Raw genomic sequence first — 16,955 nt, forward strand, 5'->3', positions numbered from 1 at the left:
ATAATCGTGGGGGCCTTGTGGGGGCTCTCCTTGTGGGGGCCCAAAACCTTATTTTTTGGTGCAAAACCAAATGTGGCAAGCTGGAGCAAGATCTTTACTTGATAGGCTCCAGAAACGCAGTCAACTTGGATTGGTGTGGAGATGTGCTCAACTCTTCAACCACGCTCTGACCGTAGGTCCATTGCCACTCTTGGTTTGTTCTGCAGATATTTTCATGGCAAATGTTCTGTTGGACTTTCTGACTCGATTCCTGCCATTCGAGTGTTTGGACGTAAGGCTCGATTTGCCATCATCTCCGCACACACATACACTATAGCCGATCCAAGATGCAGAACGAAAGGCGATGCAGATAGTTTTATCCTTCGTGCTGTCTCACTCGGGAATTCACTACCTGCAACATGCTTCCCATTATCCTACGATCTACATGGTTTTAAGAGGAATGCCAGTTCATACTTCCTACATTTTTGAGGTTCAATTGCATTTTACCCAACCTCTGCTACTTCCTGTGTCTCTTGTTATTGTGTCTTCCTGTGTCTCAAGATGTTTTCTTGTTATTATTTATTTTTATTTTGTATTGCTTTATCCTTATCTTTTTCTAACCTTCTCTTAGCCCCTTACCTACAGTGGCTGTATGCCATGTCTGGGGTGATATCCATTAAAATATATATGTTGATATAAATTAAAATTAACGTTTTCAATGCCATATACCACATTGCTCATGGGTCTATCCCTATTTGCAAAAGTTTGGTCAGTCAGACAATTAAAGTCCCCTGGTGAAATGATGAATGTAAGCAGGCCATCTGGGCCAGGAGGGCCACCTTCAAAAGTGTAAGAAAAATCTCTGCTGCCCCAAGATGCTGTCGAGTTCAAAAGGAGAAGGGCTCAAGCCCAGTGGGTAATTAAACGTGCCAAGACAGCTTCTTGGCGTTCCTTCTGCTCATCTATCAGGACGCCTCTCTCCGCTCTGTCCGGAGAAGGGCTAAAGCATGTATGGAAGCAAAAGTGGAGGGAGATCCATCCCCCAACTTGTCTGTAACGAGTTAGTCCACTCGAACCGGGACAAGGCCTTGGAGTCCATTTTTCCAATCTAGTAGGAGACATGCTATTTGACTCGGAGTCCAAGGAGGATAAGTCTCATTTCACCATCCAGCAAAAATCCATTCTCAGTGATGTTGGTCCTGCTAGCTCCCCACTTAACCAGGACTTCTCGCTGCGAGAACTCAAGCAAGCCATCTCAAGGTCCAAGAATAGTGCTCCTGCCCCCGATTCCCTAACTCATTCAATGTTCAAGCACATGTAAAATAGGGTCTTGGATGTCTGTTATTGTGCTCATCCATAAGGTTTGGTCTTCAGGAATTCTCCCCAGTGCCTGGAAGCATTCCACTTTCAAACCCCATTCTCAAACCAGGTAAAGATCCCACACATCCATCCTCATACCGTACAAAAGTACACATTTGTTATCAGCAAACTGATGGAGACTATGGTGAACAAATGGCTGATTTTCTTCTTGGAAAAAAACAACGTGCTGCATCGGTACCACAGTGGATTCAGGAGGAGTCACTCCTCCACAGGCCATGGAGCTTCACTGTCCAATGAATGAATGAATGATCGTTTTAAGGCCATTTACCCCGCTAGAGCGGGGGTTAGCCTTGCAGGCCCCATGACAATCATGGTTCCCTGTTTGAGGCAGTTTTTATGGCCGGATGCCCTTCTTGACGTCAACCCTTGGTCACGCTCTTACGATGCGCAGGGATACGGTGTACCGATTCTAAATCAGGGTACACACCATGATCATTCATCCCAGCAAGCTGGTACTCAATTTGCCGACCTTAGATGGATGACAGGCTGCGTGAACCCCCGCTGGCGTTAATTCAGCGAACGACCAGGATTCGAACCCAGGATCCGAGGATCCCAAGCCGCCACCCTAACCGCTAAGCCAACACCAGGCTTATCAGTCCAATGATATCAGGAAATATCTCACCGATCACAAGTCGCTGTTGGGAGTGTTCCTTGACATCCACAAGGCCAATGAGACACTCTGGAGGGAAGGTCTTCTGGACAAGTCACTAATTAGGTATCAAGGGCAGAATCTATTGGTGGATCCGGGACTTTCTGTCTGGCAGATCCTTTCAAGTGTGAGTTGGGGTCGTCCCGTCCTCCGTATTTCTCATAGATAATGGCATCCCCCAGGGTAGTCTTTTTACATAATGATCAATGATGTTGCCTTTTCTTCAGAATCTCTGTGCAGGTTGTCTCTGTTTGCAAACGGCATTGCAATCTGGGCCCAGGGCTGGAATCTAGCTTACACAGCCAAATCAATCCAGGCTGACATTTTCAGGATCAAGCAATGGACCAAAAAATGGGGCTTCGTTATTTCTGGTTCCAAGTGCATATTTTGTAATTTTCACCCGCAAGAGGAAGGTAGAAGATGTCATGACAAAAATTACCGTAAACTTTCGACTATAACGCGCACTTTTTTTTAACACCAAAATCTTTTTAAAGTTAGAGGTGCGTACTATACATAGGTCTGATTTTTTGTAAGATTTTTTCAGATTGAAACGATCGTCGAGGACATCTTCGAAAATGGAAGTGGCAATGCTCAAAGAACAACAACAAAGCTACATGTTTAATATGGATTATGCAGATACAGTCGTGGCCAAAAATATTGGCACCCTTGCACTTTTTTCAAATAATGCACCATTTCTTCGAGAAATTATTGAAATAAAAAATATTTTGGTATCCACATTTGAATTTCTTTGGTGTGCAGTGGAACAAAACCAAAAAAGCTGAAAAATGTACCAAATCTTACCGTATTCCACACAGAAATCCTAAAATGGCCCAGACAATATTATTGGCACCTTTTAGAAGTTGTTAGAAATAATTAGATTTCAAGCAGGTAATTCTCCTTTTCTTTGGAATTGAACTCACCTGTGGTGAATTGCAGGTGCATGCAATATAAAAAAACTCATTCAACCAGTTTGAATACAGAAAATGAGTCATTATGCTGTCTTGTGTCACTGTGTGTACCGCAATGAGTATGGAGAAAAGAAACAAAACCAGAGCATCGTCTGAGGAGGTCAGACACAAGATTGTAGCCAAGCATGGACGATCTCAAGGCTGCAAGTCCATCTCCAGAGACCTTGCTTCATGTTCCTGTGTCCACCGTACGCAATGTTATCAGGAAGTTTAAGGCCCATGGCATTGAGGGAGGGGGGAAGTGCAGTAGTATGTCGTATGTTGTAGTATTAGTATGTTGTAGTTGTAGTATGTTGTAGTAGTAGTAGTAGTATGTTGTAGTAGTATTATGTAGTATGTTGCAGTAGTGGTATGTTGTAGTAGTAGTGGTAGTATGTTGTAGTAGTGGTATGTTGTAGTAGTAGTGGTAGTATGTTGCAGTAGTGGTATGTTGTAGTAGTAGTAGTAGTAGTATGTTGTAGTAGTATTATGTAGTATGTTGCAGTCGTGGTATGTTGTAGTAGTAGTGGTAGTATGTTGTAGTAGTAGTAGTAGTATGTTGTAGTAGTAGTATGTTGTAGTAGTATTATGTAGTATGTTGCAGTAGTGGTATGTTGTAGTAGTAGTGGTAGTATGTTGTATGTTGTATCTAGTAGTCGTATGTTGCCACTTCAGCCTTTGTTTTTTATCAGCAGGAAATCGGTAGAAAGACAGTTCTTGGTTGGTTTCTGATCTATTTACACACTCAGGAACGCAACACTGCGGCATGACCGAGCACTTTTCTCACTGAGTCCAGCTGGTGTTTGGCTCCAGTGGTTTTGTGTTTGGACCCGCAAGCAGAATTATGACGCGTGCGTTACGTCACATTTACCAAGAGGATTGACGAAGCTGCTCAGGAATCAAAATGTCTGTTCGACCTCCGATTACAACGAACGGAATTGATTAACCGGCACAGGAGATGGACACGATATTTGTTGTATTCTGAAGTATGAAGGAGCAAGACAAACACCGTAACTCCAAACAGCATATTCGGAGCGATCGTTTAATCCATTCAAACTCAAGCCAACCACGTCGCGTTCTCTCCCTCTGCGTGATCACGTCATCACGTCATCCGCAGCACACGTGACACAGTGTGTTCAATATATTGTAATGTACAATGAGACGAGAAAGTCAGGTTCACTATGTTAACAAATATAATTTCGTTCAAAATTTTGGTAGATTAGCAAAACTATACATTTCTGGAATACTCAGAGCATGAGGAATCCAAAAATTAATGTTTACATTTGCGTAGACACCTTTGCGAAAATGACACTCAGGACAGTGATGAAGATAGTCAGGTTCACTATGTTAACAAATATAATTTCGTTCAAAATTTTGGGATTAGCAAACCTGTACATTTTTGGAATCATCAGAGCATGGAGAATCCGAAAATCAATGTTGGCATTTGCACAGACACCTGCATGGCCGCCATTTTGGATTTTCAAAATGGCCACCATAAAATACATATTTTGCGCTATCTCGGCTTCTAGTCAACCTGGAGACTTAATTAAATATGCTAATCCTATGTTTTCTGGGTCAAGGAATCCAATAAAGGCCTCAAAATAGTGCTCAGGATTATAGAAAAGCAACAAACAAAGGTAATTGAAAACCATTGTCTTTATATTTGTGATATAACTATTGCATAATACATGATATTGCAAGTCCTTTGAAGTTATAGGTTTGGGTTTATAAAGCAAGAAAGCAGCCTTGTTAGCATCAGATTGAACTATAAGTCCTATACACAGGATCTACGAGGTCTACACCGTTCAGGAATATGCTTTTTAGCCTAGTCAAAAAATCTGAAAATGTGCCTTTATAGAATGATTGAGGCATTTTTGAGTAAAAGCAAGCAAACCACTTTTTCTGGGGTAGTTTTTCATGCTGAATATGAATATGTTGTTTGCCAAGCCCAAAAATGCGTAATTAGGTCACTAATCAAGGTCAAAGGTCAATGAGTGCAAAATTCAAAATTTTTGAAAAAATGCTTTATTTTACATCCCCTATCTGTACATTTCAATTATTTTACAATATTTTGTCTAGTAAGGTTGCTAAAGCTTTTCAAAATCTTATTTTTAAAGGAAAACGTGAGGACACATCTATGCTCATTTGCCTTTATCTCTGTAAGGGGCGACAATTAGTTTTTGCGTAATTTGCTTGTAGTTTAACCTCTAAATGCACAATGGGGCAGAGTTTTTATGCTCCTATTGATGGTCTAGAGATAGATTTTATAAAGACAGAATCTAAATGTCACCGGTAAACAACATAGGTCAAAGGTCAATGAGTGCGAAAGTCTTGCAATGACGTAACAGTTACTTGCACTTGAAACCATCCCTTTCACTCAACAGTGAAAGTGGCTTCATCTTTCTGACCCCAATGCATTTGCCATGTTTGTCAAATCATTTCCATTCAGACAGAGCAGGGTGTTCTTCAATAGACCCTTAATGATGAAGAATGAATCTAATAGCCTAGCATAAGCCATCTAGTTCGTACCCTAGGCATCAGGCATTAAACATTTCAGGAGTACAGGTAAGGGTCTTTTTAAGATTGTTAAAAAATGAAATATAAAATCAAATGAAAGTAAAGGAATGCATTCTTCTTTGGTGAGATACATGTACATACAAATGTGTAATGTATGCTTGACATCTCACATCATAGGCAGGCCTACATACATGTACATTTACCTAACAGTAGCAAAAAGACAGGCAGGGCATGGGCATTGACGATGAGTGCCTAATGCATCTACCACTAATGAATTAGTGATATCGGTTAGATGTTTTGTCTTGAAGAAGCTTTACTTTGTGTCTTTGAGAATAAGATTAAAACCCGGGCCAACACTGCCTGCGCTTATTCGATCATTTAAGGGCTGTTGCAGTATATCATACAACGTTGTAGTTTTCATGGTCAGAACATGCGTGCCTGGTGCTTAGTTTGGTTTCTGTTTCTCCCCTCAGGCCAACCATGGAACCTATTGCCAGCCTCAAGCGACAGCGTGAGGATGTGTCGTTTGAACTTTGTATCATTTGTCAGGGAACTAGCCAGGTCAAAGATACGATTTTCAACCAGACAAACCAGGGTATTGCTGCCATCAGAGAGGCGACCGAGCTCCGATGCAAACTTAGACACTATGAATTTCGATCAGCCGTGGACAGGCTTTCGACTCTCTTTGCAGAGCCTCCAGAAAGTCTCCCCAAACTTAAATGGCATAAGCTATGTTTCTCTGCATACACACACAAGGGGAAAATAAATGCTAAGCTAGCCAAGGAACAATCGAAAAACGAAAAAGATCCTGAAAGAAAGAGTGTTTCGGCTGAAGCATGTCCGTTTTTACGCAGTAGTACTACTAAGATGAACTGGACATTGTGTATGTTCTGCCAGAACTTTGACAAGAAGCAGAAGACAAGTCGTGTCACAACCTTCAAAATGAGTAATGAAATTACGGAAAAAGCTAAATTTGTACATAACATCTTAGTCCGTACTGCAAATGAGAATGATTTAATCTCAGCTGAGGCATGTTACCATGTTAACTGTCTTAGTAAATTCTTTAGGGATGTCAAAAGGGCGGAAACTGAAAGCAAATCAGCAGACATGGCGATATCATGGTTGTGTCAAGAGCTGCGTCACTCTGCTGAGAAAGGGCACGTATTTGAACTATCTGCAGTGTTCGAGAGGTACAAAGAGTTAGCCAGTGAGTGCGACGGCACAATTCCTACATCGTATCTTAGTAGACTGGGGACTTTTAAAGAAACTTTGTCGAATTGCATTGGGGACATTTATGAATTTCTTGTGCTAAGAAATTTGGCGCCTTCAGAGAAACAAACTTTGCTTCTTCCACGCCATTTCAGTCACATACCTCTTTCAGAAATGGTGTGCGGTCAGAACAGTGCAGACTATATTCCCATATTTAGACAACAGGATGATCATTTTCTGTCTTTAGTGCACGTTGCTCTGCAACTCCGCAGTGATATCATGTCACATCCTGCATTCGAAGGTTGCGATGTAAGCGAAAAAGCAGAGTTGGCAAGTGTACCACCATCTGTACTCATGTTTGTGAATATCTTGCTTGGAGGCCAAAGTAGTGTCGATGCTGAGTTTGACGAAAGTGAGATGTCTGAAACTGGTTGGGTGAAGAAGACAAGGGTCCTTAGCATTGGACAAGACATGGTCTATGGTGTATGTGGAGACAAGAAGGCACCGCCTAAACACGTTGGAATGGGTATGACGCTGCACCAGTCAACTCGATCAAAGAAATTAGTTGAGCTATTCCATAATGCTGGGCACATAATCAGCTATAACCGGGTTCTTAGGTATGACACTGCCATGGCTGAAAACACTCTGAAAGCGCTTGATCAAGAAACTGGGGCAGTTGTTACCAGCAACCTGGTTTCGGGACGATTTGTGCATTTTTCTGGCGACAATATTGACATCAATGACTCTACCCTAGATGGCAAAAATACATTTCACGCTACTCAGTTAGCTGCCTGGCAGAGGGGGCCATCTGCTGAAAGCGGTCTTGGAGACATCAAACCATCCAATACGTCAACGTTGGATATACCAACAGCAGTTGAAAAGATCCATGAGGTATACATCAACAAGGATACCCTCATTCCCGAGTTTGGTGAGGTTGAAACAGGATGGTTTCTTAGGGAGAAAGATACTGGCAGTGCTCTTCAAGACAGTGAACATCGGGACATGGCATTCTTAGCATCTCGCCAAGGAGAAAGCGAAAGATATTCCTGGACCACGTTCAACCAGTTGCACAGCACTAAGGAGGAACCACCCAAAACTACCATTGGCTATATGCCAATCATACTAGCCCCAGCTCATGAACATTCCACTTTGAACACCATGGTGCGCAGGGCACTACATGTCGCAAGGGCCCTGAATAACTGCTACGCTGTGATAACAGTTGATCAGGGGTTGTATCCCCAACTGATGGAGCTGAAATGGTCAGTGCCCGACTTCAGAGATACCCTAATTCCAAGACTAGGTGGGTTACATATCACTATGAATTTTTTGAAAGTGCTAGGGCAACATACAGAAGATTCTGGTATACATGAGCTGTGGGTTGAAAGTGGTTTACTTGGGCCAAATTCGGCTGACAAGGTTAAAGACGGAAAATCTTACGCAAAAGCAATGAGGGCACACAAATTAACTTGGCAAGCGCTATGGCTAATCTTGATTCCGCAATTCAAAAACAATCTGCAGAGTCAAGATCCCAAAACATGCCAAACACTGGAGAATTCACTAGCTAACAAAGAGTTTGACACTTTACTGGACATAGTGGGTTCTGAGACCTTTCGGCAATATCTCGCAGTCTTCGTTGAAAATCTACAGACAGATCCAAACTTCAAGTTCTGGTGGGAATACCTAAGGATGGTGACTATACTGCTTGCATTTGTTCGGGCACAGAGAGAAGGGTTGTGGACGCTACACTTGGAATCGTTCCGAGAAATGTTGCCATTCTTCTTCCGATACGATCACGTGAATTACGCAAGATGGGGCTGTGTTTACCTGTCACAGATGCATCAGCTCCCACCAGAAGTGGAGGAGGAGTTCCTTCTTGGCAACTTTGTTGTGAAAGGGTCGGACCAAAGATTCAACCAAGTAGATCCAGATCATAGCCTGGAATGGCTTAATGGTGTAGGGAAAAAGAGGGGTGGAATCATCGGAATAACCAAAACAAATTCAGCCCTGGCAAGATGGACTCTCTCGTACAACCACAGGACATGCATTTCAATGCAGACGTATGAAATGATGAATGTTGGAGTGGACACTGGTTACGTCCATAATGAAGCCAACTCATCCCGCACTAAACGTGACAACTGCGACGAAGAACTCATACTTCAAACTCTCCTGCGATTCAAAGTATTTGCTGAGGAATCTTCTAGTCGACCAAACCTCCTTAACTGCGCAACAAAAGATGTTGCAACTTCTGAAATAGAAGAGTCACTGCTGAACGCAAAAACATTAGGGCAGCAGCAGGTGGAAAACTTTGTCAAAGTGAGACTTGTTGAAAAATCAACTGATTTCCGAGATCGACTTCCGAAGGTGAAGGCTCCCACGTTTTCCTCACTCTATGAAATAGGAACCAAGAAAGCCAATGGAAAGATCGAAACCACAAAAGCAGACAGAAACTTTTTGCAGAGACTAATTGCAGCGTACAGAGCTGGAAGACCAGTTGAACTGGCTAGAATACTTAACCATGAACTGATGAAGGTGCCAATCAGCATTGTTGATACATCTGGCGAACTTAGAACGGGTGTTAAGGCTATTTTATTTGACATTCTTATCAGGAGTGTATCATGCCCCTCAGAAATCGCCTTTTATGGGCCTTCCTGTTTGATCATTGATGGGCAAGCTGCAGTTATGTCACTTGGAAAACCTAACACGGCGAACACCTTTGGTGATTATGCAGACGAATTTGTAAAGTTCATTTTCTGGCAAGGCCGGGCTTACAGCCGAATTGATGTTACCTTCGATCGATATAGAGACATTTCAATCAAAGTTGGAACTAGGGTCAAACGTACGAAGAAGTCAAGGCCAGTTCGTCGCCTGATTGAAGATAGAGATGTGCCACTCCCCAACAAATGGCCTGACTTTCTCGCATCAACTGAAAACAAGACAGAGCTTGCTCAGTTCCTGTCGAATGCACTCCTGGCAGCGGCACCCCCTGAAAAAGTGGTTGTTGTTGGTGGAGGTTTCGCTTCTGAAACAGAAGTCCAGAGTTCAGATCCTGCAATGAACACTACTTTGCTACAAAGCAATCACGAGGAAGCAGATACCAGAATGATTGTACACTGCCTTCATGCCGATGCACCAAACATTGTGGTCGCAGCGCGTGACACAGATGTGTTGGTGCTGTTGCTTGCCAACTTCAGTAAAATGTCTTGCGTAAAACTTTGGATGAGAGCAGGAACAATTAAGAAACGGAAGTATGTTCCTGTGCATGACATAAAGTCGGAACTTGGACTTGCTGATCATGTCTATGAGACTTTACCAGCATTTCATGCGTTGACAGGATGCGATACGGTTTCATTTTTCTCAGGACACTCAAATAAAACAGAATGGGATATCTTCCTTGAACACAACAGTCTGCTTCAAGATCTTGGCAAGTTTCCGACACCATCAAAGAAGGTCACAGAAGATGCTGAAAAGTTCATTTGCCATATCTACAAGGAACCATCTGAGAACTGTAATCAAGCCCGCATTAAACTGTTCAACAAATGCCATGCAACGGAGACCCTACCTCCATCTAGTGATGCAGCAAAGTTCCACATAGAGCGTGCAAACTACCAAAGTTTCATTTGGAGAGAGGCCAGTAATCCAATGACAGATCTGCCACCGCCGACTGATTGTGGATGGAAACTCGTTGATGACAAGTTGTCACCGGTTCTTACAACTTTACCGTCAATTCCAAAGGGATGCCGAGAACTTACTCAGTGTGGTTGCAAGAAAGGTTGCAGTTCTGATAGTTGCTCTTGTCGGAAGTGGGGGAAACAGTTCTGCACTGAGGCCTGCAAGTGCAATGCCAGTGAAACACCATGTCGAAACAGGCCAAAGTAGGGGGGGGGGGTCAGAGCTTACACAGTTAAGCTAATTGGCATTCCCCTGGATGGCTCCTCCTTCCAGCCAATCAGTCTGACAGACTGCAATTGATTCAGGATTAATTAAGAATACATGTGATAATGATCAACTGCCTGCACTCCAAACATGTTTGCCATGAAGTGCATTTTGCGCCTTGTGCCATGTAAGTGCACTTTGCGCCTTGTGACCGTTAGCCTTAATTAAGTGGCTAATTAGTCAAATATTGACATTTAGTGTAGAAAACAATCTTGCTATTATATAGGACTCAGGTAAACCACTTCACTGATGGTATTTAAGGCAACAATTCAAGTGAATTAAAACAGTATGTCAAAAAACGAAAAGTTGCTTCATTACGGATATATTCACAAAAATCTGATTTTTTTCCCTTCACAATTCCCTTTACTTTCATAATTGTGAAAAGCTGTAGTAACCTTACCAGACAAAATACTGTAAAATAATTGAAATGTACAGATAGGTGATGTAAAATAAAACATTTTTTCAAAAATTTTGAATTTTGCACTCATTGACCTTTGACCTTGATTAGTGACCTAATTACGCATTTTTGGGCTTGGCAAACAACAGATTCGTATTCAGCACGAAAAACTACCCCAGAAAAAGTGGCTTGCTTGCTTTTACTCAAAAATGCCTCATGAATTCACGTTTCCCAGAAATTTGACTAGTCTATTTACAGATCTTCATCACTGTCCTGAGCGTCATTTTTGCAAAGGTGTCTACGCAAATGTAAACATTAATTTTTGGATTCCTCATGCTCTGAATATTCCAGAAATGTTTAGTTTTGCTAATCTACCAAAATTTTGAACGAAAAAACATAGTGAACCTGACTAAGACCCCACAATATTGCACAAGGGAACCCGATCAGGAGATCGACACGATCTTGTTCGAGGGGACCAGATCAGGACATCGATGCGATCTTGTACGAGGGAACCATATCAGGACATCGACACGATCTTGAACGAGGGAACCAGATCAGGACATCGACACGATCTAGTACGAGGGAACCATATCAGGACATCGACACGATCTTGTACGAGGGAACCAGATCAGGAGATCGACACGATCTTGTACGAGGGGACCAGATCAGGACATCGATGCGATCTTGTACGAGGGAACCATATCATGACATCGACACGATCTTGTACGAGGGAACCAGATCAGGACATCGACACGATCTAGTACGAGGGAACCAGATCAGGACATCGACACGATATTGTAGGAGGGAACCAGATCAGGACATCGACACGATCTTGTGCGAGGGAACCAGATCAGGACAAAAACACGATCTTATACGAGGGACCCCCATCAGGATATCGACACAATCTTGAACGAGGGAACCAGATCAGGACATCGACACGATCTTGTGCGAGGGAACCAGATCAGGACATCGACACGATCTTGTGCGAGGTAACCAGATCAGGACATCGACACGATCTTATACGAGGGACGCCCATCAGGATATCGACACAATCTTGAACGAGGGAACCAGATCAGGACATCGACACGATCTTGTGCGAGGGAACCAGATCAGGACATCGACACGATCTTGTACGAGGAAACCCCATCAGGAGATCGACACGATCTTGTACGATGGAACCCTATCTGGAGATCGACACGATCTTGTACGATGGAGCACGATCCGTACATGGTGTGATTCTAACATAAACTATGATTATGAACGTGCACAGTGCACAGCACGGACCCTCACGGGAACAAGCATTCTGAGCATGCGCTGCAATTCACGTCCCCGACCGGCAGTCTGTCCTCCGGAAAACTGTTGGGGAAATTACCAAAGTTAAAAATGCCATAACTGTGTCAAAAATGATCGAAACGTCGTGAAGTTCGAACTTGATCTGTAACTTATCATAAGGAAACCACGTGCCAAGTTTGAAATCATTAGCATTGAGAGATGAGAAAAAAAGTCCGGAATACTGTTCTTTGCGTGACGGACGGACAGACGGAGGGACGGAGTGCAAACCGAAAGTCCCCTCCGGTGTACACCGGTAGGGGACTAATAAGAACGTCACGTACCGGGTCCGAACTCCTTGGCCGCGGGAGATTCTCCCGGATCAAGCAGGTTCCTTCCATCGGAGACCATCGTGAATCCCGGAGTGTTCACCACGTGTTCCTCATCGGAGAGATCTCGGTTCATTGGACACAGGAGAGTAAAGTGTTGTGTCGTCGTGTACAGTACAGTACCGTCCGAGGCAGTACAGTACAGTCTAAGGCAGTACAGTCCAAGGCAGTACAGTCCAAGGCAGTACAGTCCAAGGCAGTACAGTCCAAGGCAGTACAGTCCAAGGCAGTACAGTCCAAGGCAGTACAGTCCAAGGCAGTACAGTCCAAAGCAGTGAAGAGCCTCTGCTCCTGTGACTCACTGTACTTTTTGTTCATGACCACGCCCCCTACGGAGTGGAAACGGAAATAAAGACAGAGCGGGTTGAGACCTCAAACAGAATAATCGTGGTGATATTACGTGGTGTTACATGGTGACATTGCATGGTGTTACTTGGTGTTACATGGTGACATTACGTGGTGTTATATGGTGACATTACGTGGTGTTACATGGTGTTACATGGTGACATTACATGGTGGCATTATGTGGTGTTACATGGTGACATTACATGGTGTTACAATAAAGACATTACATGGTGTTACATGGTGTTACAATATAGACATTACATGATGTTACAATAAAGACATCACATGGTGTTACAATATAGACATTACATGGTGTTACAATGAAGACATTACATGGTGTTATGAAAAAGACATCACATGGTGTTACAATATAGACATTACATGGTGTTACAATAAAGACATTACATGGTATTATGAAAAAGACCACATGGTGTTACAATATAGACATTACAAGGTGTTTCAACAAAGACATTACATGGTGTTACAATAAAGACATCACATGGTGTTACAATAAAGACATCACATGGTGTTACAATAAAGACATCACATGGTGTTACAACATAGACATCACATAGTATTACAATAAAGACATTACATGGTGTCACAAGAAAGACATCACATGGTGTTACAATATAGACATGACATGGGGTTACAATAAAGACATTACATGGTGTTACAATAAAGACATTACATGGTGTTACAATAAAGACATTACATGGTGTTACAATAAAGACATTACATGGTGTTATGAGAAAGACATCACATGGTGTTACAATAAAGACATTACATGGTGTTACAATAAAGACATCACATGGTGTTACAATATAGACATGACATGGTGTTACAATAAAGACATCACATGATGTTACAATAAAGACATTACATGATGTTACAATAAAGACATTACATGGTGTTACAACAAAGACGTCACATGGTGTTATAATAAAGACATTACATGGTGTTACAATAAAGACATTACATGGTGTTATGATAAAGACATCACATGGTGTTACAAAATAGACATTACATGGTGTTACAATAAAGACATTACATGGTGTTACAATAAAGACATTACATGGTGTTACAATAAAGACATTACATGGTGTTACAATAAAGACATTACATGGTGTTATGATAAAGACATCACATGGTGTTATGATAAAGACATCACAAGGTGTTACAATATAGACATTACATGGTGTTACAATAAAGACATTACATGGTGTTACAATAAAGACATTACATGGTGTTATGATAAAGACATCACATGGTGTTATGATAAAGACATCACAAGGTGTTACAATATAGACATTACATGGTGTTACAATAAAGACATCACATGGTGTTACAATAAAGACATCACATGGTGTTACAACAAAGCCGTCACATGGTGTTACAATAAAGCCATCACATGTTGTTAAAATATAGGCATGACATGGTGTTACAATAAAGACATCACATGGTGTTACAATAAAGACATTACATGGTGTTACAACAAAGACGTCACATGGTGTTCCAATAAAGACATCACATGGTGTTACAATGTAGACATGACATGGTGTTACAATAAAGACGTTACGTGGTGTTACAATATAGACATTACATGGTGTTGCAATAAAGACATTACATGGTGTTATGATAAAGACATCACATGGTGTTACAAAATAGACATTACATGGTGTTACAATAAAGACATTACATGGTGTTACAATAAAGACATTACATGGTGTTACAATAAAGACATTACATGGTGTTACAATAAAGACATTACATGGTGTTATGATAAAGACATCACATGGTGTTATGATAAAGACATCACAAGGTGTTACAATATAGACATTACATGGTGTTACAATAAAGACATTACATGGTGTTACAATAAAGACATTACATGGTGTTATGATAAAGACATCACATGGTGTTATGATAAAGACATCACAAGGTGTTACAATATAGACATTACATGGTGTTACAATAAAGACATCACATGGTGTTACAATAAAGACATCACATGGTGTTACAACAAAGCCGTCACATGGTGTTACAATAAAGCCATCACATGTTGTTAAAATATAGGCATGACATGGTGTTACAATAAAGACATCACATGGTGTTACAATAAAGACATTACATGGTGTTACAACAAAGACGTCACATGGTGTTCCAATAAAGACATCACATGGTGTTACAATGTAGACATGACATGGTGTTACAATAAAGACGTTACGTGGTGTTACAATATAGACATTACATGGTGTTGCAATATAGACGTTACATGGTGTGATGTATGTGAGTCCGGTGTGCGGACGCCCGACACACGGGACCAGGAACGTGGAGCTGAGTGCAATGTTAACCTGATGGTATTCATAGAATACTTACCCTGAGCAGTCAACTTGTTGCGAGCCAACTCTTCTGTTTTTGAACATTTTTTGTTGATCCAATATGACTGCCAGACCACATGAGCGATGACATCATGAATTTATAAACTCTAATATAATTGTTGCAGAGATCACACTCAATACATTTCAAACTAATCAGGCGAAGTGTTGTCCCTGTCGAATGATGACGTCATAATTATGGCACAAATGACGTCATCGTTAACAGCACCTATTCCCCATATGGAGTTCTTTACAATGAGCCATGTTTCAATTTTTTCCATGCAGCGGTTTTGGAGATATTGCGGTGCAACATTTTTTGTTTTTTTCCAAGATGGCGCCTGTACCACATGACCTATGACGTCATGATTATCATTAAAATATTCTAAAGGAGGAGGCGCTCCGATGGTGAAAATTTAGTGTCCATCAGACCAACAGTTGCTGAAAGTTTTTTTTAATAATGAGCGGATAAGTGTACTTGTCGAATTATGATGACGTCATGAAGGCACCGATGACATCATCAGTAACATATCTTATTTCCCATGAGGAGTACTTGACAATGGGCCAGGACTCGATTTTTTCCATGGAGTGGTTTCAGAGATGTATTGGTGCGAACTTTTTCCAAGATGGCGCCTGTACCATGTGACCTATGACGTCATAATAATCATTAAAATATTCTGCAGGAAGAGGCACTCCTGTGGTGAAAATTTGCATTTCAATCGGACCAACGGTTGCTGAGAAAATGGATTTTTAAAATGCAGACACGTACGGCACACAGCACACAGCACACATGCGGCACACAGCACACGTACGGCACACGTACGCAACTGAATACTTAACGCCGCTTTTCACGATGCGAGCGCAGGGTAATAAAGCGGATATAAAGTTGAGTGCCTTCATTGGTCTGATTGTTTGTGCTTCCAGACATCACAAGTGGTGACGAGGTGAAGACCCGTTCGTGTCTCGATGGCGACTGTCGGCATTTTCCATGAATACTCCGATGGGGAGGATTGTGTGGATTTTGGGTGGATTGGGTGGATTTTGTAGAGAGGCCGGACCAGTGCTTTGTGGTGTTATGTGCTCCTCCCCGACCCCCTGGTCACGGTGTACCTCCGAGCCCCGAGAGGAGTCACGGCAGAAAAATGTATTATTCTGTATGTCAAAAATCAATGGAGAAGCCACCCCAGTTGTTACTCACAAGCAAATATTGTATTAAGATCACACAAGAATAACAGTACAACAATAATATGAATCAAAAGTACAATCAATATGCTGTGATGGTACCATTGTAATTTATAACTCACTGTGCTCCAAGTGAGTGAAACAAGAACATTCCCAATGTCTCTTTCCCAAAGTCGATCCCGGCTGCACGCCAAAGTCGATCCGCTCCAGCGATCGCCAGAACGATGTCCGATCGAGACCAGAATCCCGTTCGGATGGCGAGTACAGTCACCCAGCCAAAGCTGCACACAGTCGCCCTCAAGGCGACGGGGAAATCCAAAGGCGCCCTCCAGGCGACTGAGAGATCACACCCTCGGGTATGGACTTTCACGGCTCACAGTCGGC

The 16,955-nt window shown here is 42.1% G+C and overlaps 1 protein-coding gene across 1 annotated transcript in view; it reads right to left on the reverse strand.

Annotated features, from left to right (window-relative positions):
- The window catches only part of LOC137411782 (uncharacterized), a 90,201-nt gene that overhangs the window by 37,106 nt on the left and 36,140 nt on the right, over positions 1-16,955 (reverse strand). The window contains 2 exon segments of the mRNA XM_078777301.1: positions 12,625-12,735; positions 12,828-12,998. Coding sequence (XP_078633427.1) covers positions 12,625-12,735; positions 12,828-12,998 — 282 coding nt within the window.

Source organism: Myxine glutinosa, chromosome 5 (assembly GCF_964187855.1).
Source record: "Myxine glutinosa chromosome 5, kmMyxGlut1.1, whole genome shotgun sequence".
Taxonomy (NCBI): Eukaryota; Metazoa; Chordata; class Myxini; order Myxiniformes; family Myxinidae; genus Myxine; species Myxine glutinosa.